Source organism: Lynx rufus, unplaced genomic scaffold (assembly GCF_022079265.1).
Source record: "Lynx rufus isolate CCGP_SWC_20201006 ecotype Redwood Valley unplaced genomic scaffold, mLynRuf1.p SCAF_14, whole genome shotgun sequence".
NCBI classification, from domain to species: domain Eukaryota; kingdom Metazoa; phylum Chordata; class Mammalia; order Carnivora; family Felidae; genus Lynx; species Lynx rufus.
The window spans coordinates 6,614,059-6,635,243 of NW_025814828.1; the positions used below are offsets into that span (position 1 = coordinate 6,614,059).

At 48.4% G+C, this 21,185-nt stretch overlaps 1 protein-coding gene and 1 non-coding gene across 2 annotated transcripts in view; one reads left to right on the forward strand and one right to left on the reverse strand.

The window, feature by feature from the left end:
• GPR143 (G protein-coupled receptor 143) overlaps window positions 1–21,185 on the reverse strand; it is a 48,118-nt gene that overhangs the window by 17,928 nt on the left and 9,005 nt on the right. Inside the window, exons 4-8 of the mRNA XM_047076340.1 lie at window positions 16,999–17,091; window positions 13,584–13,693; window positions 11,007–11,115; window positions 9,554–9,671; window positions 7,410–7,653 (exon numbers count right to left, since the gene is read on the reverse strand). Of these exons, the coding sequence (XP_046932296.1) occupies window positions 7,410–7,653; window positions 9,554–9,671; window positions 11,007–11,115; window positions 13,584–13,693; window positions 16,999–17,091 (674 nt within the window). The remainder of the gene's footprint in view (window positions 1–7,409; window positions 7,654–9,553; window positions 9,672–11,006; window positions 11,116–13,583; window positions 13,694–16,998; window positions 17,092–21,185) is intronic.
• LOC124509733 (U2 spliceosomal RNA) lies at window positions 9,180–9,364 on the forward strand. Its single transcript, XR_006961509.1, has one exon. It is a non-coding gene; the product is annotated as a U2 spliceosomal RNA (small nuclear RNA).

Here is a 21,185-nt window from a genome sequence, read left to right on the forward strand (position 1 = left end):
ACACTACAAAGCTGTAATCATCAAGACAGTGTGGTACTGGCACAAGAACAGACACTCAGATCAGTGGAACAGAATAGAGAACCCAGAAAAGGACCCACAAATGTATGGCCAACTCATCTCTGACCAAGCAGGAAAGAATATCCAATGGAATAAAGACAGTCTCTTCAGCAAACGGTGCTGGGAAAACTGGATAGCGACATGTAGAAAAATGAACCTGGACCACTTTCTTACCCCATACACAAAAGTAAACTCAAAATGGATGAAAGACCTAAAGGTAAGACAGAAAGCCATCAAAACCCTTGAGGAGAAAGCAGGCAAAAACCTCACTGACCTCAGCCACAGCAACTTCTTACTCAACCCGTCTCTGGAGGCAAGGGAAACAAAAGCAAAGATGAACTATGGGACCTCATCAAGATAAAAAGCTTCTTTCCAGCTAAGGAAACAATCAGCAAAACTACAAGGCAACCGACAGAATGGGAGAAGATATTTGCAAACGACATAGCAGATAAAGGGTTAGTATCCAAAATCTATAAAGAACTTCTCAAACTTAATACCCAAAAAACAAATAATCCTGTGAAGAAACGGGCAAAAGACCTACATAGACTCTTCCAAAGAAGACATCCAGATGGCCGACACATGAAAAAATGCTGAACATCACTCATCATCAGGGAAATCAAAACCACGGTAAGATACCACCTCACGCCTGTCAGAAGGGCTAAAATGAACAACTCGGGCAACAGCCGACGTTGGCAAGGCTGCGGAGAAAGAGGATCTCTTTTGCACTGTTGGTGGGAATGCAAACTGGTACAGCCACTCTGAAAACAGTATGGAGGTTCCTCAAAAAACTAAAAACAGAACTACCCTATGACCCAGCAATTGTACTACTAGGTATTTATCCAAAGGATACAAAAATGCGGATTTGAAGGGGCACATGCACCGCAATGTTTAGAGCAGCACTATTGACAACAACCAAAGTATGGAAAGAGCCCAAATGTCCATCGATGGAGGAATGGATAAAAAGATGTGGCACGTATGTGTGTATATGTATATACATATATGTGTCTATATACATATATATGTGTGTGTATATATATATATATATATACATATATACATATACATATACACACACACACACACACACACACACACACACAATGGAGTATTACTCAGCAATCAAAAAGAATGAAATCTTGCCATTTGCAACTACCTGGATGGAACTGGAGGGTCTTATGCTAAACAAAATTAGTCAGAGAAAGACAAATATCATATGAATTCACTCATGTGAGGAGTTTAAGATACAGAACAGATGAGCATAACGGAAGGGAAGCAAAAGTAAAATAAAAACAGGGAGGGGGGACAAAACAGAAGAGAATCTTAAATACAGAGAACAGAGGGGTTGGGGTTGCTAGAGGGGCTGTGGGAGGGGGCATGGGCTAAATGGGTAAGGGGAGCATTAAGGAATCAAGGCCTGATATCATTGTTGCACTATATGCTAACTTGGATGTAATTAAAAAATTAAAAAAGAAAAAAAGAGTCACCGTTCCTGTTCTTGTATGTGTACCGAGTTTTCTCTACACCTGCTTAGGTCCCAGTGCTCAAGCTCTATCAATACGAAAACAGTTCTTGCAAAGGCTTTTCCCGGACTTTATGCACAGAGCTGGTATCATGTGCACATGTAACTTACTCAAACACAGCCGTGTTTAGTGAGGGGTGGGGTGGGTAGGAGAGGGGACAACAGGTGAGGAGGACATCATCCCTGGGATCCTGCCGGCCAGCTTTCCACCTGTTAGCCTGTGCCCACATACTGCACGTTGGAGAAGCCTCTAGAGAGAATACGTGAATGGCCTTTGAGGTTCCTCTACCACTGAGGGAGAAGTGAAATGACTTCTCTGGTGGCAGCCAAGCGGCCCCAGAGGCACACCGACCAGGGAAGAGTTAGAGGGGATCCTGAACTTGTCCCCAGGGGTCAATGGTAAGGACAGCCAACAGTCTGATGTAGACCTCTTCATGAATGTGCTGAAGCATCCTAGGCAGCAAGACCTTTAAACGATTTAATTTCTGAATGACACTGCTGTTGTTTTCACTGTAACCTATGCAAAGTCCTGCACAGGATGACCATTCAAAATACGAGGCTGGATCTCAGGAGCAATGTTAAAAGATCCAAGGGTGACCAGATACGAACCAAAAACCCTCACTGCCACTTCCGTTACATCTCTACCATACACTTTTGCAAATGTCAGTGGTTAACTTTACAAACTTAACTCTGTGCTTCAGAAATTCCTCGAAAAGCCTGACTCAACAGACGTTAATTAACAACATGTCACTATAGTTCTGAACTCATAGCCGCTCTTTTTGTATGTTCTTTCCATAATCAAAAACACCGACGACAGGGGCGCCTGGATGGTTCCGTTGGTTGACTATCCAACTCCTGATTTTGGGTCAGGTCACAATCTCATAAGACTGAGCCCTGCTTCAAGTGTGGAGCCGGCTTGGGATTCTCTCTCTCTCTGTCCCTCAGCCCCTCCCCTGGTCATTCTTTCTCTCAAAAACAAAACAAAACAAAACAAAAACACCACTGATGCATTCCTTGCTTTTCTCAAAAGGCATTCCTTATAGGCTTTCTTTTTCCTCCAAATTTTTCTCAAACTGGCATTTCCATTGCTTATTCTATTCCCAGCTTTTCTAATGTGTACCATAGACTGTGAGATCCTTGAGGGCCAGGATTGCAGTCTCTGTTCCCCGCACCCCACAAAGCTCCCAGGACAGGGCTTGGTGGCAACGTGGGCAGTCATGGGTCACCACTACCAGAAGCAAGTGCCTCTCCATCCACACAGTGGAGTATTTATTATTTAGCCATAAAAACAACGAAGTTCAGACTCCAGCTACAATGTGGGTAAACCCTGAAAACATGATGCTAAGTGAAAGAAGCCACAGAGAAAAGGACAAGCAGGTGTCCATTTAGAAGAAATGCCCAGAAGAGGTAAATCCATACAGAGAGAAAGTAGATTAGCAGTTGCGGGGGGGGGGGGGGCGGAGAATGGGAAGGGGTTGAAAATGGGTACAGGGTTTCTTCTTGGAGTGACGAAAATGTTCTGGAATTAGATAGTTGCACAACTTTGTGACTATACTAAAACCGACTGAAGTTTAATGTTAAAAAGATGAATTCATGGTATGTGAATTAGACCTCAAATTCTTTTAAGTTTATACATCTTGAGAGACACAGAGCAAGCACACACATAAGCGGGAAAGGGGCAGTGAGAGAGAGGGAGAGAGAATCCCAAGCAGGTTCTGTGCTCTCAGCGCTGAACCCGACTCGGGGCTTGAACTCATGAACCATGAGGTCATGACCTCAGCCGAAATCAAGAGTTGGATGTTTAACTGACATCTGCCCAGGCGCCCCTTTATCTCAATTTTAAAACAAAAAGCAGAGGACAGAGGCAAAAGCTACATGTGACTGAGACCAGTCTTCTCTGCAGCTACAAGTTTGAGGCAACCCCACCAGGGAACAGCAACTTTGGTGCTTGTATAACTCTCCAAATTCAAAGTGCTTTTTAATGTTTATTTTTTTGAACGAGCACAAGCGGGGTCGGGGGGGGGGGTGGACAGAGGATCCAAAGAGGGCTGTGTGCCAACAGGCTGACAGCAGAGAGCCCGATGCGGGGCTGGAACCCACAAACCGCAAGATCACGAACTGAGTCGACGTCTCAACCGACGGAGCCACCCAGGTGCCCCCAAATGCAAAGACTTTTAAGACATTTCCTTATCCTACTATTTTCCCAAAAATAAACTGATCGCCCAAACGGAGTTCAAATTTCAAAGACAAACTCTTCTTCCTTCCTGGCTGTGAGTCACCCCATGACGTCAGCCTCGCTGAGGGCTTTGGCTAGGGAGGGGGGAAGGGAAGGAAGGAAGGAAGCCTTAAGAGTGTCCGCAAGGAATCGATGCCCCATTTGCTCACCTCTCTACTGGATCTGTCTGCTTCCTCTAAAAGCTCTGTGTGCATATTCCCGACCTCAGAGGGGCAGGCCCGCTCGACAGCTCGCTGACAGAACGAGAGCAACATTACTGACTGGCCCTGTTCCTTGCTGGTGACTGGGCTTGGGCAGACTGGGACTATTTTTATTATTATTTCTAATGTTTGACTTGACTTCCAGAGATGGGCTCAACCACTTTAAAACATCAGGCGGGGGGGGGGGGGGCGGGTGCCTGCGTGGCTCAGTCAGTTAAACGTCTGACTCTTGATTTCGACTCGGGTTGTGAGATCAAGCCCCTGCGTCGGGCTCTGCACTGAGCATGTGGAGCCTGCTTGGGATTCTCTCTCTCTCTCCCTCTCTCTCTCTGCCTCTCCTTTTGCTCTTTTGCTCGCTATCTCTCCCTCAAAATAGAAAAACAAACTTAAAACACCAGGACGGAAATCAAACAAAACTGAATGTATCAAGATAAAAATTTCTGGGTCATTCCCCAGGTGGGACTATGCTAACAGCAATTTCCCCTCCCTTCTCCCGCCGCCCCCCCCCACCCCGGTGGTTCTTTAAGCCTTGATGAATCATTCGCACTAAATAAAAGTCAATGAACACACAGCCTCTATCTTGCAGCTTTAGCCAGAACTACCGTTTTCCTTCGAGGTTTGTAATTACAACCAGACGATACCCGTCTCCGGGAAGCCATCTATCAATTTAGCACTACGTTTTTTGGCCCTGAAAATAAACCAAGCTTGCCACCTGAAAACAAACCTTCCTTCAATGTATCTGAATTGCAGGAATGCAAAACAAAACAAAACAAAACAAACCCTCTAAAGTCACTTCCAAACAACCTCCTGCGTATCTGCGTATTTTCTTCACTCTCAAATGTCAACATTATTTCTGTACAAAGCCGTCTGGTTGGTGTGTTTGCCTTTGCTTTCACACACGCGTGTGCATGCATATGCGTGTGTGTGTGCGCGCGCGCAGTTCACTCAGACAACACATTGGGGAAAGCAAATGTACGGATCTAAGCTTTCTGAAAGCCTAATTACTCTAAGACGTTGGTTCTGAACTGGGGTCACTGTGCCCCCAAGGGGTAGTTGTTGAGGTCTCGGTTGCCACAATCAGGAGGGCGCGACGGGCATGGAGTGGGCACAGACGTGCCACATCCCACGGTGTCCGAGTCGGCCCTCGGAACAAGGCATCCCCCAGCCCCAAATGCCAACAGTGCTGAGGAGGCTGCTCTGGAGACAGACACACAGACGGGACGTGGGCTGAACAGAGGCGGCGGCCCACCCCGCCGGCCCCGGTGCCCGCTGACGGAACGCAAAGCAGTCCCCACGTCCCAGAGCATGCTCAGTTGCCCTTAATTTCTTTTTCTTTTTTATTCTTTTTGGAGGGAGGGAGAGCACACATGCGCATGCGTGGGGGACACACTGAAAGCATACTCAGCATGGAGCCCGACTCCCAAGTCAGGCTCTGTGTCACAACCTTGAGATCATGACCTGAGCAAAACCAAGAGTCACATGCTCAACCGACTGAGCCACCCAGGCACCCTTCAGCCAATATTCTTAAACATTCTCTCTTAGCTTCTCTCTTGCTATATTTTTATAATACATATGTGTGTCTTGGGGGCACCTGGGTTGCTCAATCGGTTGGGCATCCGACTTTGGCTTAGGCCACGATCTCAGTTTGTGGGTTCGGGCCCCGCATCAGGCTCTGTGCTGACAGTGTGGACCCTACTTGGGATTCTCTGCCTCTCCCCCACTTGTGTGCACGCTCGCTCGCTCGCTCTCTCAAAATAAACTTTAAAAAACATAAAATGAAATAAAATATGTATTTGTTATTTTAAAGAGAGAGAGAGCATGATCCAGGGAGAGAGGCTGAGGGACAGAGAGAAAATCTTAGGTAGGCTCTACGCTCAGTGCCTCTACACTCATGGGGCTCGGTCCTATGACCCCGGATCATGACCTGAGTTGCAATCAACAATCAGACACTCAACCAACTGAGCCACCCCAGGCATCTCTCTCGTGCTCCTTTTTAGACAACCCATGGGCAACCATAAAATTATAGCTACCAAAAACCTAAAGGATCAATTGGCTTGTACATTACAAACCATCAGGCGAGTTACAACTTTGGGGATGTCAGAGTGGGGATTTTCAAACCTCTCCTCACCAACATTTTGGCTAAAACAAAACTTTATTAGGAACCTCAACAGGGAGGAGAGTAGTCTATTAGCAAGAAGTTATTTCATAAGATACAGTCTGGATTGTAAAAAAAAAAAAAAAAAAACCCAGATATAATCAATTAGATCCATGAGGCCGCTTTAGTCAACACAAAAAACTCTGAGACGAAAAACTGACATCTCCAAGACAGTCTCCATCACACTCGAACATCTAACTTTTTCTATTTTTGATCTGATAAATAAATAGCACCGTAACCTGGAAATTCAGTTCCACACAGCGACGGAGCTGAAAACGTGATGGTTTCAGGGAGCACTTCTTCCCACGTGAGGCCAGTTTTCACTGAAACCAAGAGGGCGGGCAAATGTTTCTCTGAGCTAACCCGGGAGGACAGATTAATGGGCTGTGGGCCTGGATGGGTTAGTATTTGGTTACCAACGCATTTCAGTATGCGCAGTTCTCCCCACAGGATTTCGTGCCAATTCTGGAAGTGAATCATTTCCTAGATGCCTAAACGTCCACACTAGGATTCCACAGAACGCAGTCTGATGACCACAGAGAGGTCTGCAGACCCCAGCACTCAAGTCTTTCAGTGAAAAGGACAGATGGGAAGAGCCAGCGCTGGCAGACTGGGCCTTCATCTGAAACGTCCCACGTGAGCTGGGCGCACCGAAGCGTACCAGGAGCCACAGAGGTCCGGTCACACCATTCACGGCCTTACAGCACAGCAGGCGTATGTGATGGGTCTGGAGTGACTATCTCACACTGATAAAGCCATCCAGCCAAGCGGGGGGAACCGCTTATAATTACATAAGTCTTGGGGCGCCTGGGCGGCTCAGTCAGTTAAGCGTCCGACTCAGGCTCAGGTCATGATCTCGCAGTTTGTGGGTTCAAGCCCCACGTCAGGCTCTGTGCTGACAGCTCAGAGCCTGGAGCCTGCCTCCGATTCTTTGTCTCCCTTTCTCTCTCTCTGCCCCTCCCCTGCTCACGCTCTGTCTCTCTCTCTCAAAAATAAACATTTTAAAAAATTACACAGGTCTGCAGTGCTTAATAAGTGCCATTAAAATATTAAAAAGACAAGTGGGTAACAGAATACAAGAGGAGCATCATTGCTGCTATTGTAACTTTCCCCTCACACCCTCGAGGGTATTACAGGTGTCGCGGACACCTCTCCCACAACACATCACTTCCTGGTTTGATAAAGGACTTCCGGGTGGCCCCGGGGCTCCGCAATTTACCTGCATTGGCAGACAAGGCTCACCTTCAGACAACAGGCTCAGGGCCTCGTCGGACACGTGCCCGCCAAGTCGCAGCACCTTCCTGGGAGTGAGGCTCTCACCGGGTGCGCTGGAGCCATCTGGGGACAGGCAGGGCTGCTCCGCGGCAGAGGTTGCCATGGATTCCCACTGAATCTCCTTCCTGGGAGACTGAAACTCCAGGCTGCATCCTGTCCAGCCGTAGAAGGCCAAAGACAAGAGAAATCCCTGGGCTGGGTTCAGTATCGCCTAGGAGGAAGGACAAAAAGACACGAGTCGGCCAGTCTGTGTACTGGGAATTTGAGCATTAACTCCACTCGGATGCTCGCTCACTGGGCTGCCTCACTTGGAAGTGACCCGGCTGGCTGCTTCAGGGCAAGACCAAGATTGGCTTTAGGTGCTGTACCTTCACGAGGAGGCGGGGAGGGGAGAGCTGGAGGGGGTGGGGGGAGGGGATGCATGCGACACAGGGCAATCGAACCGATCCTATTTTCACCCCTGCCAGGCAGCTAGGCTCTCCTACACAGAGATGCTCTCCATCTTGTGCTTCTGAGTCAGAATGTGATTTAACAAAGGTACCTGAGGCTAAAAACGAGTCTAGGGGACGTTCCTCTATTTCCGTGTGCTAAGGACCCATGAAGTGAACCAAAGGAACCAAGAGAAACTCCAAACCAAAGCAAAGAGGTGGAGGCAGTGAATGCTCGTCTTATTATAAAGTTCTCATGGGTCAGATTCTCCCCAGCTCGGAAGCAGCAGAAACACCAATTCCGTACAAGACAACGTCTACCTCTCCGCTAACAGTTTTGTTTTTTCATTACAAATGCAACACAGCGAAAACACTGGGAGGAATCTACTCATGGTGTTTCCACCTTATTTCCATTTTGTGTATTTTTTTTAATGTTTTTACTTATGTTTGAGACAGAGACAGAGCATGAACAGGGGAGGAGCAGAGAGAGAGGGAGACAAGGTATCCGAAGCAGGCTCCAGGCTCTGAGCTGTCAGCACAGAGTCTGACGCAGAGCCCGAACCCACGGACCGCGAGATCATGACCTGAGCCGAAGTCGGACGCCCAACCGACTGAGCCACCCAGGCGCCCCGATTTTATGTATTTTTTTAATGTTTATTTTTGAGAGAAACAGAGCAAGTGGGGGAGGGGCAGAGAGAGAGGTGGACAGAGGATCTGAAGCGGGCCCCACGCTGACAGCAGACAGCCGGATGTGGGACTCGAACCCATGAACCATTGAGACCATGACCTGAGCCAAAGTCGGACGCTCAACTGACTGAGCCACCCAGCTGCTTCACCGTTCTGTGTATTTGTATACGATATTTTTTTTCACACGTGTTATTATGTAGTTGTAACTAGTGTAATTTTTATGTCCTGCGTTTTTCACTTAAAACTACAGATTTCAGGGGCACCCAGGTGGCTCAGTCCGTTGAGCGTCCAAACTCAGCTCAGGTGATGATCTCGAAGTTTGTTGAGTTCAAGTCCTGAGTCGGATTATGCAGACAGCTCAGAGCCTGGAGCCTGCTTCAGATTCTGTATCTCCCTCTCCCTCTGCCCCTCCCCTGCTAGCACTCTATCTCTACCTGTCTCAAAAATAAACATTTAAAGAATTTTTTTAAATATATTTTCAAAATACTAGAGATTTCATAATTGTCACGTTTAACATCTACATAACACTCCACCAGGATGAAAAATTGTAATTTACTTAGCCATTTCCTTGTATTTGTTTCATTTGGGTTGCCTATAACACTTTATAGTCACGGATGATGGGATCGCTTCTTGGCCTTTTGGCTAAGATCAAGTGTGGTATCTGTTCGTATCAGTTTAATAGTCGTGGATGTTACAAGGAACACCTTCATCCCTATGGCTTTTTCATAGTTTCAAATATTTCTTCAAGTGAAATTCTCTGATATTTTGGGTCTGCTTGAAAGGTGTGAAAAACTGGGCCAAACTGATTTACCAGAGTTGTCCCCATTTAATAACGGCCCCAACAATGAATGAGACTAGCTAGCTGGTACATCAAAGCCAGATACAGGTACATACCGTTACATATTTAACCAACGACACATCATACTTTGGAGTGGTTTTTTTTTCTCTCTGAACTTTACTTTTCAAGAAAAAAATTTTAAATCAAGGTTGACCTACCATTATAAACCACGTGGTCTTGGCCGCATTTCTCACAGGTCTCAAAAAGCTCCCGTTGATATCTGGTTGCATTTCAAGATAGAATAAAAGGCTTTCGTTGATGATGTTTGGCAACCAGCTGTCAGAAAGAAAAGAACCCTGGGTAAAGAGAACATGTAACCCAACTCATCTTTAAATGCCGGCGGCGGTCAGGAAACCTGTCCTCCGAGACCACCAAGTCCTGGAGGGGAATCCACTTGGGCACATGGAGGAACCAGCACATCCAGGATTTAATTTAGGAGACCTAACTCTTTCTGTAAAGCGGAGATCAGCGGCTTCTCCCAAGGGTAACATGCAACACCACATCGGGTGTAAGGCTCTAACGTTATAGCTAATAACTCAAAATTCAATTTTCACTTGAAGAGTAATGTAACGTTTTGAGGGAGAGCTGCACCAATCTTGCTCTTTCACGTGTGAACCATTTGATGTTATTGTCGGTAGGCCAACGACATTTAAAATGAGGAGCTGTTGGGGCGCCTGGGTGGCTCAGTCGGTTGAGCACCGGCTTCAGCTCAGGTCACGATCTCGCGGTCCGTGAGTTCGAGCCCCGCGTCGGGCTCTGTGCTGACAGCTCAGAGCCTGGAGCCTGTTTCAGATTCTGTGTCTCCCTCTCTCTGACCCTCCCCCATTCATGCTCTGTCTCTGTCTCAAAAATAAATAAACGTTAAAAAAAATTAAAAATAAAATAAAATGAGGAGCTGAGTGTATTTTGAGAGGGAGATCATTTCCATCTCGCCTAGGACCACGTCCAAACAAACCTCCTCCTATCACATCAATTATTAACACCACGAAGGCACGCCCTGTTTTGCAAAGTATTGATTTACCCCAGCAAAAGGTTTTCTGGTTCCCATCTGTTTTGCATGGGTTACAGATCTATTTTCAAAGCATGCACCTGAAACTGGGCAGAATGCCAACTGTGGGGCCAACTGAGGTTTAGAGAAAAATGGCTCTCTCTATATGTCTTGATGGAACCATGAATCATCCCGCCAAAAAATCTGCCCTTGTCCTATATCTTCGCAGATCCAGGAATCCTGGGGTCAAGAATGATACAAACAGGTACATTTTAAAAGTGTGGTCCAGCGTTTTATTTCAGAGTTAGCCCTGGCAGTGGGCCGAAACACCAGATGCACGTTCACGGTAACTGGAAACTAAACTCAGGAGTTGTTTGTTCTGAGGGCTTTATATATAATCTGAGGAGATGTGAGTATCTTTCCAGGAGTTCACAGATCGTGGGCCTGCCTTCCTGTCTCGCGTGTATTTCCTCAAAGGGCACCTAGTGCAGTTTCAAAGATCTCCTTTCCAAAGACTCTCTGCTTTGCAACTTTCGGGTCACATTTAGAAAAGCAAAATGGCAAGTTGTTTACGTATCCCTTCCCAGCGGCAATTAAAAAATAAAAAATAGAAGAAAGGTTACCAAATAATTAGAACCAGCATTATTTTGAAAAATCGGATCTTGATCACGGCTCCCATCCGTCTCTCGTTCTCTGTGTAAATGCCTTTTCTTCCTTTTAGTAAAGAGGCCACTGTGAAAAACAGAGGGGAACTGCATGTCACAGTCATTATTTGCATCTCCTGAGCGACAGGGAAGAGAGTCAACATGGACGTAAGCCCGAAAGCAAAGGCAGAAGAGCAGGAGACAGCCCAAGATACGGCCGTTCCTTCCCCCACACTCCAAGCTGGGGTCCTCGCAGACTCAAAGGGACACGGGGTCTTCAAAACGTTCAACCTCCCAAGAACTGTAGACTTCCAGAAGAGTTGCAAAGACAGTACAGAGACTTTCTGCATACCTATACCCAGACTCGTTCAACATTAACATCTTACACACCGAGGGTCACATTCGTCACTGGGGAGAAATTAGCAATGGTCCGTTACTATTAATTAAGCTCCAAATTTTATTTGGATTTTACCGATTCGAAAACTGTATTTTTAGGGGTACCTGGGTGGCTCAGGTCACGATCTCACAGTTTGTGAGTTTGAGCACCATGTCAGGGTCTCTGCTGTCAGCATGGAGGCTGCTTCAAATTCTCTCTCTTGCCTCTCTCTCTCAAAAATAAACGTTAAAAAAAATCTATATATTTAGGGGCATCTGGGTGTTTCAGTCGGTTAAGCGTCCAACTTTGGCTCAGTTCATGATCTCACAGATCATGAGTTCGAGTCCCCTATGGGGCTCTGTCAGCTTCAAATCCTCTTTCTCCCTCTCTCTCTGCCCTTCCCCTGCCTTCTCTCTCTCAAACATTAAAAAACAAAACTATATTTTTAAAGGTTTATATTTTCTATTACAAAAATAATGCACAGTTTTGAAACATTGAAAGATTAAAAATTTCTCATTATAGACAAGTTGGAAAATACTTTACTTTTTAATGTTTATTTATTTTTGAGAGAGTCAGAGTGAGAGCAGGGGAGGGGTAGAAAGAGGGAGACACAGGATCCGAAGCAGACTCCCAGCTGTCAGGCAGAGCCCGACGTGGGGCTCAAACTCACAAACCGCGAGATCATGACCTGAGCCGAAGTCAGATGCGTAACCAACTGAGCCACCCAGGCGGTGCCTCAACAAGTTGGAAAACATTAAAAAAGGTTAGAGGAAAATCAACGAGCTATTGTCTATCCTGAGACAAGCACTGTTAGCATCTTACTGTCATTCTTATCAGTCCTTTACCTAGACATGATTTTTGTTTGATATAATTGACTCAGTACTTTTATGCAAATCTGTATAAAAAGTTGCTGTACTTAACATACTGTTTTTATTTTAATTTTATTTTTTTATTTTAGAGAGAGGGAGAGAGTGCACACGCAGGGGAGGGGGCAGAAGAAGAGAGAGAATCTTAAGCAGGCTCCACACTCAGCAGAGAGCACTCAATCCCATGACCCTGGCATCATGACTGGAACCAAAATCAAGAGTTAGATACTCAACCAACTGAACCACCCAGACGCCCCAATACACTGTTTTTAAACGCAACGTGGAGGAAAAAAACTGATCCAAAGAGCCACATGATTTCCTACTCTTAGTGGCAGAGCACTTGAAATGTTTTGAAGTTCTACAATCAATCGACCTTTCCATTAAGGGGCACTTCTTTTTATTTATTTTTTCTTTTAATTTTTTTAAATGTTTATTTTTGAGAGAAAAAGAGACAGAGCATGAGCAGGGCAGAGGCAGAGAGGGAGGGAGACACAGAATCGGAAGCAGGCTCCAGGCTCTGAGCTGTCAGCACAGAGCCCGACACGGGGCTCGAACCCATGAACCGTGAGATCATGAGCTGAGCCGAAATCGGATGCTTCACCGACTGAGCCGCCCAGGTGCCCCAAGGTGCATTTGTTCATTCTCATTCTGCACAGGAGAGATCCATGCAGCTTGAGCAGGTTGGAGGTTTGCCCCAGGTCACGCCTCCGTGAGGATGGGGTGGAACCAGAATGCCAAGTCCCCAGCCTCAGCTCAGAGTTCTTTCCAGGGCATCCTGCTGGCTCATAACATCCTTCTTACTCAGTTCTTACCATTTGCACCCGACTCCTTTCCTGCACTCTACTTCCTGTTTCCTGCCCAACTGAGTAAAGACACAAGGCCAAGCGCCCCACGGGAGTAACCAGGCTCACTCTTCAGGCCACACCCCATCCCTTCCCCCCGGCTCCCCACTCCTCTCCTTCCGCTCCTATCTGACCTCCACAGTTTTCCACGGGCACTCCTGGGGCCTCCAAGGCACCCCGAGGGCAGACCCAGGATGAGCCTAGACGGAAGTGAAAAGTCCACTGGCCCTGGCCTTGAGCTATTAAAAATTGGCAAAGAACTTGTGTAGCCCATGACCAGATTGGCTTGCTCGCTTTCACTTATTAAACCTGCTCATTTTCTCCAAGTGTATTGTACTTATGTCTCTAGAGGATGACAAATGAGGTCTAGCGTCCTAGATGATTCGAGGAGCACAACGCATGCCATTATCTGAGCCCAAGGCACGGGGCCATAGCCCTGGTCACGCACCCAGACAGCTTCCCTGCTGCTCACCTGCGGTCACGGTCTTCCAGAATAGGATGGGGTTGGCCCCCAGGACGAGCAGCAGCGGCAAGTATGTGGTGACATAGTGCGGGATGGCGAGCTCCGGATCCCGTTCACACCTGAGGGAGGAGGACCAAGCCATTCTTGAAAACAAGGCTTTGCCTAAAATATACACACTTACCTGGAAGGTGAGATCAGAGGGTGAGAGAGAAAAGGCAAATGCGTAAATCTACTTCTGACTCTGCCAGAAGGAAATGTGACTCACATCTTATGTCTGCAAAGGAGCAATCAATCACTGAAGAACAGGAGAGACCAATCATGTTTCTATTTGTCCTGTAAATGTGAGGCCCTCTAGGGCATTCCACGGGGGAGAGATTTTAAAGGTCACTGCTAACAAAAGGAAAGATAGGAAAGGACACTCGAAAAGGGGAGTCCCCCCACTGGGTCTCTTCAAGGAGAAAAAGACACAAATGGGAATGCAAACTGGTGCAGCCACTGTGGAAAACACTATGGAGGTTCCTCAAAAAATTAAAAACCGAGCTACCCTACGACCCAGAAATTGCACTACTAGGAATTTATCCAAAGGATACATAAGTGCTGATTCGAAGGGGCACGTGCACCCCAATGTTTATAGTGCTGCTATCCACAATACCCAAATTATGTAAAGAGCCCAAATGTCCATCAACTGTTGAATGGGTAAAGAAGATGTGATATACATACAATGGAATACTACTCGGCAATGAAAAAGAATGAAATCTCGCCTTTTGCAACAAAGTGCGTGGAACTAGAGTGTATTATGCTAAGCAAAATAAGTCAGAAAAAGATATCACATGTTTTCACTCGTATGTGGAATCTGAGAAACTCAACAGATGAACATTGAGAACGGAAGGAAAAATAAGATAACAGAGAGGGAGGCAAACCATAAGACTCTTAAATACAGAGAACAAACGGAGGGTTGATGGGGGTGGGGAAAATGGGTGATGGGCATTAAGGAGGGCACTTGTTAGGATGAGCACTGGGTGTGATATGTAAGTGATAAGTCAATAAAAAAAAAAGGCCCGTCCTGTGAATAAGATCCAGTCTCTCCCCTTTAGCGCCTCAAAATACCCAGCCCTCATATTCCAAGGGCAATGTGTTGCCATGGTTGTGTAGAACAATCAGAGCAGAGGTGCTTTTCAGGGGAAGGACCAGAACTTCTACTGAAGGATCATGGGAATTGTCAGTCAGCAGGTGGGGTAGCAGAGTGCCACACAGGCACGGCTTACCCACGTGGGAGCCAGGAGCGAAGAAACGCATAACGTCAGAGAGCAACGAGGAAGAGAGAATCAAAGGCAAAGGGGAGAGAGGACTGCTCAGGCCCAACCCAGGTAGGAGGTGCAAAAGCAGATGAGGGAGCAGCCTCTGTGGCCACAGAAGGCAGAACGATAAAAATGCACACACGCACTCTTGTTCTCACAGGCCTGGAGCGGTCCAGCCCAGAAGGGGAAAATGACTGAATGCAAAACAACTTGGGTGGGAAAAACGCACGGCCACCTTTTCTCGCCATGAGAAGGAACACAACACCATCTCACAAGGCTACCTTCCTTTTAATGGAAGTTTTCGTTTTCAGCTGTGCAGGTTCAGATGTGGTCTGGAAAGGCTTGAGGGGACAAAGAGGATCAAGCAGCAGAAAAGCCATGACTCGGGGCGCCTGGGTGGCTCACTCGGTTGAGCATCTGACTTCAGCTCAGGTTATGATCTCACTGTTGTGGGTTCCAGCCCCGCGTCAGGCTCTGTGCTGGCAGCTCGGAGCCTGGAGCGTGCTTTGGATTCTGTGTCTCCCTCTCTCTGCCCTGGTCATGCTCTGTCTCTCAAAAAATAAAATAAGGGGCGCCTGGGTGGCGCAGTCGGTTAAGCGTCCGACTTCAGCCAGGTCACGATCTCGCGGTCCGTGAGTTCGAGCCCCGCGTCGGGCTCTGGGCTGATGGCTTGGAGCCTGGAGCCTGTTTCCGATTCTGTGTCTCCCTCTCTCTCTGCCCCTCCCCCGTTCATGCTCTGTCTCTCTCTGTCCCAAGAATAAATAAACGTTGAAAAAAAAAATTTAAAAAAAAATAAATAAAAATAAACTGCTAAAGAAAAAAAAAAGAAAAAAAGAAAAGCCATGACTCTGACCAAAAGACAAAAGTAAGCGATGATTGAGTGAGTGGGGACAGCAGTTTGCACAGGCCCGGGAGCAGCCTCCTAAGGACCAAGGGGGCACCTGGGAGTGAGCCCCGCAGCGATGGCTCCCTCATGCTCAGGTGCAACCTTCCCAGGAGGCTCCAGGAGCCCACGGGTGAAGCGGAGTGATGAAAGCTCCCTTTCCACTATTAACCATTAAGCGCACCCCACTACAACAGCCACGGACACCGTACTTGTCCTCGTAAAGTTCCTCAGAGCAGCTGTATGGATGCGTCTACACAGACTTTGGGAGTATCCGCCACCGAGAAGGCAACACCAATTTGGAGACATCCGAGTAGCTACAAGAAGTCAAAAAAGGGGGAGAAATTGTCCAACCACGAGTCAGCAAACGTTTTCTGTAAGGGAACTTTTACCGTAAGTATTTCATGCTCCACGGGCCACCCATTCTCTGTCAAAACTCCTCTGGCACTGCAGTGGGAAAGCAGCCATAGACCGTGCGTAAACAAAGGGCATGACTGTGTTCCAATAAAACTTTATTTATAAAAACCAGCAGAGGACCAGATTTGTCCTCGGGCTGGGCTGTGATCCTTGTCTACACTGCCCTAAGATCCCAGACAGAGACCATGTCCCCACCTGTTGCAGTTTTCCATTGGAAGCTAGAGCACACATCCTGGGAGGGACCGTGAGCCCTTGCAGAGGACTGACTGCACTGAGGAGATTCTTGAGGACGTAGAAGAAACACCTAAGACAATTTCAGATTATCTGTTTCCCCGGATCTGTGTGTTCAGGATAGCGGGAATACAGCTGGAAGAGAAGCGGCAAAGTGAAGCAAGCTGACGCTTAGATCCAGCTCTTCTAAGAGCAATCTTTGGGTTTCTCCAAGCCATTTCGAATTCATCCTTAGGATGTTAAACTGCCCTGCTCATCCAGATGAAGCTGGCCTGAAGCGTAACAACTAAAGGGTGTGCATGAGGAAGCCCCATCGATATGGAGAGGAACACACCTAACGCTGGGTGCACACCCTGACACGAGGACGCACCTCAAGCTGGGTGCACATACTTGCATCCACAGGCACCTACAGAAACGTGAGGGGCTGAGGCGGGGAAACGAACTCCAGGGTACAAGTACCGTAGCGAGCGCCCCAGCGTGGGTCTGGGCAGGTCCGTGAACAATGGCCTGACCTGCAAGGTGCCCACTCCGCGTCAGGGCCTGTGTATTTGTCGCCAGAGAACAATGAGTCAGGGAGCAGGGAGTCCCCGCTTACCTGGACACAGACGGGTAGTAGAGCATGACCACTCCCTCCACGCACAGCAGGACGGCCAGGCCCCAGGCCATGATGTGGTAAAGCAGGATGGTGCTAGAAGAGAAGCAAAACCAGGGGGGCGGGGCCTGGCCTGAGACGAGCTACGGAGACGCCCAGCCACACAAAGTACCAGACCAACTGGGGGGGGGGGGGGGCCAGCCATCAGGAAAAGTTACACTGAGCAAACCCTTGGTAAAGACCTGCCCCATTCTACCTCTGAGTTTTCCTTTTGTAATTGAGATGAAATGCACGGAACATAAAAGTAACCACGTTCAAGCAGAGCCGCTCTGTCGCCTTGGGCAACTTCACATTATGCAACGGCCTCCTCTCCCCAGTTCTGAAACAGCTACGGCCCCAGAGGGACGTGCCCGCAGGCAGTCCCCATTCCTCCCGCCCCCAGCCCCAGCAACCACCCGCCTCCTGTGTGTGTCTTTGGCTTCTCCCACTCTGCACAATCCGTGTAAATGGTGGCACACAACACGTGGCCCTCTGTGTCTGGCTTCTTTCACTTAACAGGAGTCTTTCAAGCTTGACAAGAACAAGGCACCTCATCAGTCCTCCTAAGGACCCAGCTCACCCAATAAGCAAGGAGTTCCTATCCCCACACATCCCCAAAGGTGCATCTGTACCTAGAATTCACGGGTCTTAGTGCTAAGTGCAAACCAAGGTCTCTGAAGAAATGTGGGTTCGTTCCATGTTCCGGGACAGCGGGGAGCTCTCCTTTCTCGCCTCCCACCCCCACACCCCACCATTCCCTGCATGCTTAACATTCCTGGACCATCTCTACCCTCTGTCTTTGTCCTCCCACACGCCCCTCCCTTTCCCCCAGGGACTCAGTCAGCCCTGCAGATGGGGTCTGGGAGAGGGGTGCACAGCCATCTGTTAAAGAGCATTTAACCGGCCTCTTCTGTGCCACGGGACGGGGGCCCACGGCTCCGTCGAATGCGCTCACCGTCACCCGTGACTGTACCAGGCTCCCGGCAAACAGTGCCACCCCCAACCCACTGGGATTTTAACTCTGAAAACCAGCTGTGTAGGCAAGGGAACGGTCAGGGATCCGAGTGCAAGGGTGCCCTTCCACAAGCAGACAAGGGACGGCACACAGCAATGAGCTGCAGGAAGAAGCAACTTTTCGCAGCCAGTTCTCCGGAAGGCCACAAGGAAAGGACCCCAGCATGCTGTGCCTCTCGCAGCGTTAGAACCGGTTCTGGAGCAGCCCTGCCCCTACCTCTCTGGGTTTGGGAGCTGATGGGGTGTGTCCCGTCCAGAAGTCAGAGGCTCTGCATCAAAGAAAGAAATGAAAGGAGCAGCTTTCTGCAAAGGCCTGGGTTGTTGCATAGAGCAGGAGCTCCGCATTCCAGAACCTAACCTTGGGCCGAGGGAGCCAGGGGTGTTGTCCAGGGGTGTTGTCCGCAGAGGTGGGAGGGAGCAGGCCAGGCGAGTGCAGGCCTGGGGGGGGGGCGGCGGGCACAGACTACTCAGCGGCGCTCTGGCCCCAGATGGCCAAGCAGGGAGGGAGCCAGACTGGGCCCGGCTTCTCGGGCAGCAGCCACTTTAATAACCGCTGTGACCCCGAACCCACACCAGGTGATGAGTCTCAAGTGCAACGCATCCACAATCAAGAGCAGCCGGTGGCTGAACACGCTCGTCTCTTTATCTGACCGCTAGACCGTTTTTATGTGCAGCCACGCGAGGGCCCTCCCCGGACCCCCTTTCCCCCACACTCCTATTCACAGAGCAAGTCGGGACTTCGATTTAGGGCTTTCCCCACGATCTCAAGCAACTTCTGCTGTTGTTTAAAACCTGTACATCCCACAGCTGGAGCCGCAGGAGGTTACATTTTAACTCTAAATCTGTCTTCATGACATTTCTTAGGATGAGGATTAAAAAAAAAAAAGATTCTCCTGTGCCAAAGAAAATAGCTAAGGACTGGAAGGACCTAGAAGGGAATACAGACTTTAATCCAGCCATACCTGCAAAGCCTGGCCCCCTGCCCTGGAATTCCTCGGGACCCTCCTGGGAGGCTGCAGTGTCTTAACCGCGGTATCGACCGCACCCTGGGCTCTGGAAGCAAGCTGGCTCTTAACGGAGGAGCCACACGCGCAGCTCTGGCCCCTTGGAGCCCTCACACCAGGAAGCAGGGCTTCTGCCATGACGAGGCAGGGGCTGGGTCTCCGTGCCTACAGAGCGCCTGTCTTACTGCTCTGCTGTGATCGCTGCTCCTCTTTGATGGCAGAGCCGCTTCACTCTCAACAGTCTTCCTAGTCCCGGGCCCCTGCGCTTGCCCCTGTCCTTGCATCCGAATGTTTCACATCTTTGGCTGTTTGCCTCCCGCACGACCGGCCGGTCCTCGGACGCTAGGCCCTGCCAGCATCCTCTGAAGTGTGGAACCCCCCCCACCACCCGCATCCTGCCTGTTCTCACGCTGTGCTCCAAAATGAGTTGCAAACACTGCTGGCTATGAGGAGGGCTTCCTGACGGCCTGTCCTGGTTTCTCAGGGCTCTGCCTGTCTTCTCGCTCCAGAGAGCTCTCAGGCTGCCCTGTCGGACCGCAGTCATCCGTGGGTGGGGGTGGGGGTGAAGCAATGCCTCCTCCTGCGACAGAACCAGCTTCCTGGAGGTGCTCCAAGGCTCGTCTTATCTCCACAGCTGGCTGGCTGTGACACCTCTTGTTGTGCCCTAACTCCAATCCTTCCAAAACTGAGTGAGAAAGGTGTCACACAGGAACACACACTTATTTGCACTGGCCTCCGGGTCAAACACTTCTCATTGCTGCTAGTTGCCTACCCAAAGCCATTTCCCCTTTTTCCTTGGTAAAATAACCTTGATGGCATGCCAAATAGCAGCATGCTTGCCTAACAGACTATGTTTCCAATCCAACCTCCTCTTGCAGCTGTGACCATGAAACTAAATTCTGTCCATTCCAAAAATGGAATAGTTGTGTAAAATCCCCAGGGAGGCTGCTTAAAGGGAAATAGCTCAGGAGAAAACAGGCCCCTTATGCATTGCCCCTTCCTCTTTCCTGTGGCCTGGAATGCAGATGTGATGGCTGGAGCTCCAGGAGCTATATTGGGCCATGACGCCTTGAAGATGAAAGTCACACAACAGGACGATGCAGCAAAAGATAGAAGACCCTGAGGTCCGTTATAAGGGCCCGGGATTGCCTACCTCTGGCCTCCTTTGGCATGAAAGAAAACTTACTTTAAAGTTATTTTATGTGTTCTATGTAGCCAAAACTAATCCTCATTGATATACCTGGTTGGCTGCCCTTGACCTTAACTCTCTTCCCTAGAGAATTTTCAAAACCAAGAATATCTAGGTTCTGTACACATGTATAAAAGCCTAGGACTGAAGGTAAAAAGGTAGAAGGAACAAGCACACAGATAAACACTAAACTTCAGGCCAGAGATACCAAAGTTACTGATGATGATACATAAGGAATATCAACAATTTTAGAGCAAGAATCTACTTAAGTTTCCCAGTGTGTTCTACAGCCTGAATGTGATTTCTGTTTACTAATTTTGGCTTCTAAAGTGAATTTATTCAGGGGCCCCTGGCTGGCTCAGTCAGTGCAGCAAGCAACTGTTGACCTTGGGGTTGTGAGTTTAAGCCCCATGTTGGGTGTAGAGATTAAATCTCGAATCTTGAAAATGGATCAGAGACCTGGGCACCTGGGTGGCTCAGTCAGGTAAGTGTCTCTTGATTTCAGCTCAGGTCACGATTGCACAATTTGAGAGTCGGAGCCCCATGTTGGGCTCCTGTGCTGACAGCATGGAGCCTGCTTTGCATTCTCTGCCCCGCCCCCTCTCAAAATAAATAAACCTTAAAAAAATAAAATAAAATGGATGAGACCTAAACTGAAGTGTTCAAACCATAAAACTCTTTTTTGGTTCCCAAGTTTGATGCACAAACTCATACAAAATATTCCAGATAAAGGATCCTCCTCCTTCTGGTTAATCTAGTTAATTCGTAACTCTCTTTGCGGTTAACAACTGTGTGCAACCAATCACAGAGATCACTCTTTAGATATTTTGGGGGGACAGGTTTCAAATACCTTTTGGAAAAGGGCACCTCAGAAATTACAGTAATCTTGGGGCGCCTGGGCGGCTCGGTCGGTTGAGTACCCAACTTCGGCTCAGGTCATGATC